Source organism: Alligator sinensis, unplaced genomic scaffold (genome assembly GCF_000455745.1).
Source record: "Alligator sinensis unplaced genomic scaffold, ASM45574v1 scaffold990_1, whole genome shotgun sequence".
NCBI classification, from domain to species: domain Eukaryota; kingdom Metazoa; phylum Chordata; order Crocodylia; family Alligatoridae; genus Alligator; species Alligator sinensis.
This window is the reverse complement of record NW_005842506.1, coordinates 936,767-948,915: the sequence shown is the minus strand read 5'-3', so window position 1 is coordinate 948,915 and position 12,149 is coordinate 936,767. Positions and strand designations below refer to the sequence as shown.

Sequence of the window (12,149 nt, the reverse complement as noted above, 5' to 3'; positions counted from 1 at the left end):
CCCTACATATGCAACATGGAGCAATTCCCATTAGCAATGCTGCAGTGCATAACCCTGCATCTGAGTTTCCATTAGCAATGCTAACTCAAAACGTATCACTCATTGTTAGAAATCTGTAAGTTGATTAAAATTACTTTCAGGAAAAACAAACAAGCAAACGAAAAAAAAAAAAAAAAAAAAAACTTACCATAAATTATGACAGTTTACGGATCATTTTAAAAATTTGGGAAACAATCTAAACTGGGGAAAGAATTGCTCAGGTCCCTTGTAGATTCTGAACTAAATCAATTTGAATTTTTATAAAGAGGCTATATCTTCAACTACCAATTCTTCCTTAGAAGTAGCCTAGACACTTTACACATGAAAGCATAAAAGCAAAACAACATTGTTTACACATAGTATTGTGTGTAATCTTTTAATCCTGGCTCCTTGTCCCAGTTCCTTTGCCCACACAGTCCAAATTTCCCAAAACACTACAATTCCTTGTCATATCGGTCTCCCCTTCCATCTTTGCCGTGTTCCCCAACAGTGGTTCCAAGTCTCCTTGTCCAGCTAGTCTTACACTTCCCCCCTCTCCCAACATATGCATAATGTAGTCAGCACTAGAAGCTATGAAAAGCTAGAGCAAGATACCATCTTCAGAGATTTTTAGCTGACAATGTTTAAGAAGTCTTTACTGAGTGTGTATGCACGCATGTACAATTTTTCAAAGGCTTATCACTTAGCCAAATTTAAGCAGCTGTTATGGGACTAACAAAGGCATATTCCTAATACAAAGACCACTTTATACCAAACTGGAGTTGTTCTTCCAGGTGCTCACCAAGGCATTTCCAAAAAAATAAAGCAAAAAAAAAAAAATTAATAATTTTTAACTGTGGTAAAAACATTTTCCCTTGTGTTATCCTAGGATTGTTTTAGCTAGGAATCCCTCCTCTTCCCCCCCACCCCACCCAAAAAAACCCCAACTGTTCCAGGTGGACACTCATCTTGGATACATTTCAGCCAAAGTACTGATAATTTGCTACACTTAAAGTAACAGAAAACTATGTATCCTGGTGGGAAGTGTCGAGATAACGAAATAGCAGGCAGTGCCACCAGCACTGCCTGTAACAGTCGTTTAAAAATCCAGTTTAAGTGACTTTTTTTTTTAAAAAAAAATCATGTTCATAAGTCTCATTTAAATTAACAGACTCAACATAAAGATAAAAGAAGCCTAATAGTTACTTAGTGGTGCAGTTTGTTTAGTTTTTATTTAGAAGAGGGATTTTTTTCCCATTTAAACAAATGTGAAAAAACCCAAGTATGTTAAACAGTTCGCTGACAGGTCCCAATATAGAAGTATCCCCGTCACTTTATGCCACTGCAGAGCATAGCCATATTTAAGCGGAAAAAAAAGTAAAGTCGATATATGCCAAGCATGCAATCATAACTCATCTCCTGCTGCACACGAAGTCTGTAGCTTCAGCTTGTGTCGATTTCCACAAAAATACAATAATATTGACTAGTACGGTCAAGCAACGTGCGCCAGCAGCAAGCTTACTCCAGCTCTTAAGCATATGGCTTCTGTTTAAACAGCATATGAATTTCACGTATTGCTAGTGTGATTTCAATGCTTACGTTAAGTTATCCATCATTACCTAGAGTTTCAGCATTTTGCTTTTATGTCCCAAAACTGCTTTTAAAGTTGACTGGTCCAAAGCAGCTTAACATTAAGGGACCCCTGAGATCCTTCCCAGCCCTATAATTCTATAAGAAGATAGAGGGGAAAGCTCTATGGTATTAATCAAACGCAAGTCCTGACACCACAAATCCTGTACTTGGAGTTCTACACTAATGGGAAAAAAGTATGCTCGGGTAAAATTTGGGGATGGCTGCTCTGTGATACCATTTTTCCCCTCCACTACAGGGTGTCACAGGCCTTAGACATGCCTGGTGCTTTAAGAAAGGAGAAGGCTCTGGAAGAAGCCGAGTCAGCAGGCAGGAGAGCACCCGACCAGAAAGGGGCGGAGCTTAACCAGGTGATAAGCCCAGGGCCAGAGCTGGGGCAGGCAGTCTCACCCTGGCCGAAAGTGCCTTTTTTTTTTGGTCAGTGGGTGCTGGCAGGCATTACAAATAAATAAATCAATAAATCATGGCACTCTACCTTTAACACAGCACATTCCCATGACATGCCCAGAAGAGGCAGCATGGTACTTCTACCCAGCTCTGCAGCGTCTGTAAAGATAGGGCACTTTAGTGGGGCTTTTTTGGCACTTTTATCTAATCGCAGATTGAATCACCTTCAGCTAAAGTGCCAAAAAGCCCCGCTGAAGTGGCCATTCTTTATAGACTCTGTAAAGCCAGTCTGAAGTCACGCACTGTCTCTCTTCTGGTGAAGTGTGTTTTTTTTATTTAGTTTTTAATCTACAAGCGCCTCCATGGATGCTGAGCACCCACTAGTTTTTTTCAGCAGATGCTTGCGCCCCGGAGCACCCACAGAGTCAGCACCTATGACCCTGGCTGCTGACATAGAAGGAACTCCTAAGCAAGCAGCAGACACAGGGAGACTCTGCACTCCTAGGTGTAAGAGAAGGCAGCCTTAGAGCTAAGGTCCGGTGGTTTAAGGATTGAGACAAGCGGTGCTGGTGGTCTCAACCAACCCAGAAGCAGGGCTGGGGTTCCAAGGGTTAGGACTAAAGGATGAGGAGCAGGGCCAGAGAGCCCGAAGCAGGCCTGAGGCACTGGGTAGCCCAGGGGAGCCAAGCAAGTTAAGGAGCAAAGGATAGGGGTGCCCAGAAGAGGTGCACCGGCAGATTTTTGCAGCTGATACCAACAGCCGATTTTTAATGAGGCATATTGGCTGATACCGATCTGCTTTCCAATACCCAGCCTGGCAGTGTGGAGAGGTGCCTCCAGCTGATAAGTCTGTTGTGGTGGAAGGGGAGGGGGAGGGAAGGGGCTGCGGGGGCAGATCAAGGCCCCCGCGGTGAGGGAGGGTGTGGGGCTGGGGCAAGCACGGCACAGAGCCATGGCTCACATGGGAGGCATGGGGAAGGGAGGGCTCCCGCCGCTGCGTGCCACTCGGCCCAGAGCCACTGGTCCGGCACCTCATTCAGCACACACCTGCTTGTCCAGCACCTCCCGCTGGTGCTCCTGCCACTCTTCTGGGAGGGCAGTGAGGGGGATGTACCCTCAGATCTGCACAGGGCAGGATAGGGTGGGCTAGAGCCAGGGCTGCATCAATGTCTTCCCATAACCCCTTCCCAGGGCAGCTCCACCCCACCAGGAAGAGCTTGGTGCCAGACCAGGAAAAGCTACCAGACTAGCGGCTCCCAGCCAAGTGGAGCAAGCCATCCATCCCCCTCGTGCCCCCTGGGCGAGTCGCGGCTCTTTGCCGCACCTGCCCTGCCCCGGCTAGGCAGTGCTTGCCCCAGCCCCTGCCACAGCCGCACCCTCCCTCACTTGCGGGGGGGGGGGGGGGGGGGCCTTGATCTGCCCCCAGCCCCTTCCTTCCCCTTCCAGCACACCAGACTAACCAGCTGGAGGCAGCTCTCCACGCTGCCAGGCTGTGCTTCTCACTGCCTGTGCTGCGCTGCAGCTGTAGCTGTGCGCATGCACAGGCCATTCATCAGCCAAATTATCAGCTTGATATGGCTGATTTCCGATATAGCAAATTTTCTTTATATCAGTGCTAATCCGATATTGGACCAATGTATCAGTGCACCTCAAGGTGCCCAGGTAACCAATTTAACAGATGTAACATAGGGACCCAGAGCACTGGGATACCCCTGGGGAGAGACACTTACTGGATAGGACAGAGCATGATCACTAACATCTGTGAGGCACAGACGTGGTATAAGGGGTAGCTGAAGCAACAAAGGCAGAGCAGGGGCCAAGTGGCTACAAGGGGGAGTATCATGGCCACCCCTGGGATCTGTGCCTGCTACACAGGCTTACTTTCAGCAGAACTGAATGCTGACCATATATGACAAATTATGCATGCTACTTCCCCACTTTCTGTGTAGACACATGCACAAATATGCCCATGGAAAGTGCTTAGAGAAATAAACTTCCAAGGAGTTCTCACAGAAGCAACAGTTAAGAAGCTTCACCACTCATGGGATACGCTGAAATCTAATTATGTTATTTTATAATCTAATTAACACTGACAGCAGGGGTTGGGTGTTCTTTATTGTTCAAAATCAACAATTTAAAAGCTCTAGCACCACAGAGAATGGGCTTTTTCATTTTGAAGATGTGAGTTTAGCTGCAACTTATCTAGCCTTAGTTTAATTGTCATTAGCTCACCCTGTCCCCCAGAAACATGGGGTTTTCCCCATCCTTATATTTTTTCTGCCATCATGCACATATTTTTATTTTTAATGTATTCCCAAATAAAGTCATTCTCTGAGGGGGAAAGAGGAAGAGAGCAGGGGAGTTGCACTATGTGCAGCACTACAAATACCCCTTCAAGTTTCCCTACATAATTCACTGAAAGGCACTGGTAAACTACTTAGCTAACCATTTGTTGCTTTTTACTAACTTAGCACCATATCCTTTCACTCACCCTGGCAACTGCTACCTTCTTATGAAATATAAATTCTGAATCATAATGCAACTTTATAAGGAGACATAAAAAAAGACAGAAAAATAAAAGAGAACTAAGTTTGCCTCCTAAAACAATGCGATCTGTTTGCCAAAATACCCAGCTAGCTATACACTATATCAAAGAACATCCCCAAAGAGTAGATTACTGCTTCTGTGAAATGAGCTGTAATGCCATGTTAGTTGGAATACAATTAGCACAATGAACAACAAAGCATTATCACCGCACAATCTCAAAGAAAAATAAAATTCACCTGCACCAGTGCCTCCTTCATAGCAGTCCAATTTGAAACTCTCCACGCACATTCTAAAACTAAATAGGGATTTATATGGCCCTTTGACTGGCCATACTCTGTTAAAGGTTCCCACTGGTTCAACTCCTTTGAACAGCTACAAAAAAAGAAAATGTGGTTAAATTTGGTTTGAAAAAGCCATAGTTTGTTAACGGACTCCTTACATAGTTCATATCAGAATAGCCTGCGTGTTCATGAACATCTGAAAAGTGGTTAATCGGGCACTGCAATGGCTTTTAAATTACACTGCACAACTAAAAAAAAAAAAAATACATGAATAACCGTTACATAGAATGTCTATGGCAGGGAAAAGAATGCAGTTTTTCTCCCCCAAAAGACTGATTTTTACAGGGAAAATTAATTCAAGTGTTTCCACTTACCACACATTATTCTTCTCTACTATTTTAGGAGCAACAGTTCAAGAATTTGTAATAATAGTAGCAGTAATAATATTTTCTATTCTTGTAAGTTGAACTGCATTTTAAATGGCCTTGGTTAAGTTTTATTCTAATAATAAATATTTAACATCACCAGATTCTTTTCTGTTGCTTAGCAGCATCAAGCATTGTCATAGCATATATTTAAAACTCGGGTATCATTCCTTTTGAACAGGCTGAAAACACGAAGAAGAGCAACTGCTATGATTAGCCTTGTCACAGTCATCCATTTTGTGTTGATGATTTAAATATTCGTGATAGCCTTACAGTAAAACTAAAAAACGAATGCTCAAACATTTCTGGGGAAAAAAATATATACTGTGTGGCACAGGAATAAAGCTGCATCAGTTTTAAGATCTTACCGAATCCAATGGTCTTCCCAGAGTTGGTACTCAGGGAAGATTGAAGGGGAAGCATTATTTCGTTCATGTTCTTTTTTGGCTTTTTCCATTGCTTTTTCATAGGTTTCTTGTGCCTTAAAGAAGAAATCCAGAAAAGTTTTAGCTTTCCAGCTCAGCCAAATATGCAACAGACTGTTCTTCATTATGTCATTTTTAAGAAGGTACATACGATTTTCAATAATCTTGATAAACGCTAGCATAAAATCAGACAGGAGGATTAAACATTGTAATATTTACACTCTTATGCCACTTAAATCAAATTAGGGAGGTACTGAGGGAAATTGCTTTCAGTTGTATTTAATTTCATCTTATCAATGTACCAGCTGGTTTTATTATAACACTTCATATGGAGACAGTCTCAAATCTGAAAAGAAATTTCAACTAGTTCTTATTAGCAAAATACTAATAGTTAACCTACACAGATCAGCTTTTAGTAGATGTGTTTATGTTTTAAGAATACTACCTGTTCAAAGAAGCCATGCTGTTCATAGGCTATAGCAGTTGCTGTCTCGGGAAATTTACAGCGTTTTTGCCATAGTCCAGCCCACATATCCTCCTCTTGCAGCAAAGAGTAAAGCTCAGCTAGGGAATCCAGTATTTCCTAAGGATACAACAACAAATCACACATTCTTTTAACTGCTGTAATATTTAGTATATTTTTCTTTTATCAAGGGTACATCTTACATATTGCAAGAAAGCTGACATATTTTGTATTAAAGCATATGATCATCAATATTACATCTAATATATTATAAATGACAGAGGAAGATGACCAGGTACTCCATTTCTAAAAGTGCTGTTTCTTGCAAGGTATCAAGATAAGAGATTTTTGAAAAAACCTAGAAGGCATGTGATCCATAATTAGAAAATATTTTTTTAAAAAAGAATACATTAGATTTCCATCGTTTCCTCCCACAAACTCAGACTCTGTATTAACCTCACTTGTGCTACACAACCAAACACACGACAGAAGACTATTCAAGAGGACATTAGCACACCATTTGAGACTCAGTTCGTACAGTTTTTCAGCTGTCTGTGGATGTTAGTGCTGACTAAAATCAGCTCATGGTATTACGTGCAATCACCAATTTATATTGTATTAGCTAAATCAACTCATCAAGGTCATTTTCTACCAACCTAATTTGCTAGACATGACATCCCAAAGCAGGAGGAGAGGGGAACTGTATGTATGTATTTCTACCTGATCTCTCTCAAAAGCAAGAACAGGTGAGTCTAGTCAAAACGTGTTGTAAAGAATTATTAAACAAAACGCAGATAGGAAAGGAGTACCAAGATAGGGAAAAAAAAACAGAAGACTGCTATAGGCAAGAGCTAGGTAGAAAAGTGAGATACGTTGAGACAGTATATTCACGTGCACATGGAACAAGCATATAACACCACACATTAAAATAAGAATGCCAGCAAGCCTGTAACACCAGATGCTTGGATACTGAATTTAGATCCAGTTTGACAAAGGGCAGCAAAAATTGTTTTTCCGCTTATCTTCCAACAGTGCCCACAGGATGAGCGCCAAGTATCAGAAATAGTGTTTATAGAAAATAAAGTAACACACGTAACATTATTAATTTTCTTGGAAGTAGTTTATTTACCTGCTGAGGAGGGGTTATGCTTTCCTGTTCATAGAATTCTGTCGTCTGCTTAGGTTTAATCTGAAGGCTCAGCCCCTTCTCAAAGGCCTGATGTTCTAGCATCAGTGTGGAACGGAACCAGAGGTTGTGAGTTTTACCCAAGTATTTTAGCACGCAGGGCCGAATAGGAATGGGAGGCACACACTGCGACATTGCTTCCACAAAACAATTCAGGGCACTTGGTTGGCAGTCTCGTTGAACTTGATGGCTACCACTGCACAAGAAAGGGCTTATTTCACCTGCCAAGGCCTGAAAGGAAAAACAGACAAAATGGAAAAGAGTCATTGCCAACACAGCGTACTATATGTGACGACTTGCTAACACTGGTCAGATTAGGGGATTTTCATAAGAAGTTAAAATCTGAAAAGGTTAATGCCTTCAGAAATTGGATAAACTCATTTCTTTAAAAAACTAGTATAAAACATAAAAGCTTCAAGAAGCACTGGAAATTTAACTCTTTCCAAGAGACATAACTAGGCAGACATATACAATCTACTGAAACACCGAACAAAAGGACCGGGGGGGGAGAAGGGTTCTCACATGTTGCTGTCTATCCGACAAGATTTTCCACAATCGGGAGAAAAGCTGAATCCAAGTCTTCTCTGCTAATGGTGTAGAAATATGACACAACTGAACAAAGGCACTTAACAATGCTCCAGTCTAGAAATAAAAAGAAACGAGTGTAAAAAAAGTGACCGGGTGGGAGGGGGGAACCAAAGCCTTTTAATAATCTCACACCATGTAAAAACTACTTGACATATCCCTAAAACTCATGTGTCATAGTCATACATGTACATAGTCACAGTACAGTGCTTCCCAATTATTATATTAAATTCTCAACATGATTTCTAATTTCCTGCAGAAGAAAAGTAACAATAATGAAATAAAATATAATATTTTTGTATTTCATGACTATAAACTGTTGCAAAGAATTTGAAAAAATGTGTAGATTGAAAAAAAAAGTGTTGCTGACTTGAATATTCAGACCAAAACAAGAAGGTTAGCCGGACAGAGCTGCTGCTGCAATTAGACAATTTACTACAAAACACTATAAACTATTAAAACCCAACTTCATGTCTAATCCGTTACCAGATTTTACTCCTCTTTGTATTTTAGTATCCAATTTGAATTTCAAGGCAGTAGTTTTCTTATAGAAAAATTCAAGATATATGCAAATACAGTTGGTGGTTCTTTAGAAACCTTAATTAACATCCACCAAGAGATAATGAAGCTAGGAACAGTCATTTAACTTTCCTACAAAAATACACATTTTCAGTACACCTTCAAGAATCCGTACCAGCAAGAATTACTAATTTTCACATACAAAGTAACTGAAAAAAGAGTTGTGTCAAGATCTAGAAAAACTTAAGCAATTTTACTTTTGCTTAGAATCTCAGTTCCTAAGTGCATAATTTACCAACGCTTAACTTCTTGATTTGGTCACACAGTGCTCTACTCCTGTGACAAAAATCTCATAGCAAGACAGAGAGACAAGGAACTGTTGCAGTAGCTGCCATGAAAAGGGACATCAATAAATGAGAAGAGGAATAGGTCCAGATAAAACAGGCTGCAAAGATGACATTTTGAACTTTTAAGTTCCCCTGTTCCAGAATTCAGTCTATCTGATCTAATGGAAAAGAAAATGATGGAAGGATGGAATTAGACATTGAGAGAAGAGACCCAGACAACAGCCTCTCACTATAAAAACTTAGGCATTGAAAATTCCTATACTAGGTAACTACAGAATGATACTAGATTTTAAAAGCCTTGTAAATATGCACAAAAAAATGAACTCAATGATTTTTATTGGCATACGGGTTTGGAAACTTCAGTCCTTCTACAGTGATTTTCACGCTGCACCAACCAATGACCTGTACCAACCTTCACTTCTCGAAGAGAGTCAAGAAACTTGTCGTGCCTGTTGGTCAACATGTGCAGCTGGTTGCCTATGTCCTTCTCAGAAAGTTCTTTGGTCTTAGGTGTACTGGTCTGGTCACCAGGAGCCAACTCAATGTCAATTTCTACATCCTATACAAAAAAAAAGTAAATACAGAACAACACCCTCAAATCACTGCTTTATTTCTGTATAAATACAAGAGAGCACTCAACTCAGCTTCAGCCTTTGGTAGTTTTTAAGACCGGGAAATTTAATTTGCACTGTGAAGAGACAGAAGGAAGAACCAAGATTGTTTTGGTGACACAGCAGTTAATAATCTTGCTGTAGCTCCAGATAAAAGTGACTCAGCCACATATTAATACCTGATCATTTGAGCCAAGAAGTCAACAGTGATGTTGGCCATATCACGGGCTTGTGTTCTGTTGGCTATAGAAGCTGATGTGCCTTACTCATGCCTCTACTTAGCCAAAACGGCTGCAAAGCTTAGTCTTTTTTTTTAGGTCATCTAAATGCAAGATTAGAACAGAGATGTAAGGTAGGATCGCAGGAGCCAGTAAGGAGAAAGGTATTAAACTCTCCTTTAACATGTACTGTTAACAGTTAGGCCTACTTGGCTTCATTATTGAATGACACGTCATTACTGAATATCAGCATACCAAGATACAGACAACAGTTCGGACCAGCTGCGATGTGTCCTATAGATTGTGCTTGTTGAGATATCAGTGCAGACAGAAGGTATTTTCATCTCCCAACAAATAAAAAATTACCTCTTCTTTGGATTCACTGTTTTCTCTTTCTCGAGGCTCTTGTTTGACATGAGTTACCATAGCAAATGCTGCTCGATCATGACTGTCAGCTAGGTTGATAACATTAGTGATAGATGGGAGCATGGCACCCTGACAGCTTGTCCCAATTGTGGTACTTCTCTCGCACACTGCCAAAAGGAGCTAAGACATTTTAAAAAAAGACAACAGTTGTAACACTTTCTGCATCACATGTAAGAAAACAAGACGTTCATTTATTGCTTATTACACCTTTTCTTCTTGCCTATAGCGTCATTAAAACCTCCTCAAACCAATGGTGGAAGGCAAATGGATTGAAACAGATCCAGTTACCCATTAGGAAGCAATCTTCAGCATCAGGCTAATCTGAATGAGTCCAAGTTTTACCACTCACCAAAGGAACTCCTCACCCCTTAATATCTGGCCCAGGTATGACTTTTCTCAGTAAATTTTATTGAAAACACAGGTGAGTTTGATAACACTTCATCTCACTTTTGCTTTTAAAAACAAACTCAGACAGGTCTGTATTAAAAGGAACTAAAGATTCTGACTAAGCACATGAACATGAGGAAAATGCAATTACATTTCCTGCGACGCATGTTCAGGTACAAAGTGCAATAAGGAAGGTGAGGTGGCAACAAGCTGCCTAGCAACCAGCAGCATACTCCTACTGATACAGGAGCTCACAACGCGGATGTCTGGTCACTAAGTAGCATCTCTGACTGTACTAGAAGTACCAAGGCTTGAATGAGCATGGAGATATTAGCATTTTATTTTTCTAGAGTGGGTTTTCCAAGCAAAGGTTGAGGTTTATCAGTACAGAAATCTGCACTCCTGCTGTTGTATACTTGCCTCAGCAAATAAGTCAATGAATTCCCATTCTCAGCGCAGAACCTTATTTGAGACCAGTGAATCTGCCTTCAAGGCTGCTATTTGATTATTAAACTCCAAATATATATTATACATATTATACATTCGTACTATACAAGTATATCAGTACGAGAGAGAAAGAAATAATCAAATAGCAGCCTTGATTGAGATATAGCTATATAGATATCTCAATCAATATCTAGATATATAAAATACGTTAGTACAACAAAATATGAGACCCCCGTAAGGTCACTATAGGAAAGAGGGTTTTTTTTTCAGTATATCAGTACGAGAGAGAAAGAAATAATCAAATAGCAGCCTTGATTGAGATATAGCTATATAGATATCTCAATCAATATCTAGATATATAAAATACGTTAGTACAACAAAATATGAGACCCCGTAAGGTCACTATAGGAAAGAGGGGTTTTTTTTCCATCTAAGCCTTATATATTTATGGAAATTAAATGTAGTGCCTTCACATTTATACAGTACCTACCAAAAAAGTTTTTCATTCGAACACATGATTTACCTAAAAGATGTGGCAACTCCTGCTGTTCCCCATCTCTCAGCAAGTAGCTCTGTTTGAGCGCCAAAAAACTAATACCAGAATTGCTTTATGCTTAGTAATTTTATATTTATTTTATATAAAGTCTTCTAAAGAAGTGATTTAGCTCCCTTTTGTTTTAGACAAAGTAATTTCACACCACTGCAATCCTCCATAAAATGTCACATCAACACTTCAGACATCATATTCTTACTGAGATATCTTCTTAAATTCAGTCTGCCATGAAGATTCTTCCTCTAGTCATTTTTGTAATTATTAGTCATTTTTGTTTAAAATAAAAAATTCAAGCTGAGCACCGATTAGACATTTCCCTAGTGAGAGTGAAGCATTAAAGGTTTAAAATAAAAGCCACAGGAGTCCATAGCTAAATGGAGTCATGAAGGTGGTTAAAAGATTTCCCGTGTATCAACTTTTCAAGGTTTATGCGCTTTGTATTTGCTTTAAAATGCAAGACCTGATAACCCAGGTTTCACAGCTTTGATATTAAAAGAATCACATTTCAAGATGCACTTTGCCACAGCGCATCCACAAATAGCAAACAACGTTTCTAAAATTACAGTTACACTTCTGATACAAGTGGGTTTCATACCTCAATGCACTGCTTGATCCAGAAGTGGTTTCCCATTGCTTCCCAATTTTGAGAACAAGTTACATAAAGCAAGCGCTCA

At 40.1% G+C, this 12,149-nt stretch overlaps 1 protein-coding gene across 1 annotated transcript in view; it reads right to left on the bottom strand.

The window, feature by feature from the left end:
* Nucleotides 1-12,149, bottom strand: part of TRRAP (transformation/transcription domain associated protein) — a 140,906-nt gene that overhangs the window by 53,323 nt on the left and 75,434 nt on the right. Inside the window, 8 exon segments of the mRNA XM_025213106.1 lie at nucleotides 4,839-4,974; nucleotides 5,677-5,789; nucleotides 6,179-6,316; nucleotides 7,326-7,613; nucleotides 7,905-8,024; nucleotides 9,246-9,392; nucleotides 10,029-10,208; nucleotides 12,071-12,149. The exon segment at nucleotides 12,071-12,149 is cut by the window's right edge and continues 29 nt beyond it. Of these exon segments, the coding sequence (XP_025068891.1) occupies nucleotides 4,839-4,974; nucleotides 5,677-5,789; nucleotides 6,179-6,316; nucleotides 7,326-7,613; nucleotides 7,905-8,024; nucleotides 9,246-9,392; nucleotides 10,029-10,208; nucleotides 12,071-12,149 (1,201 nt within the window).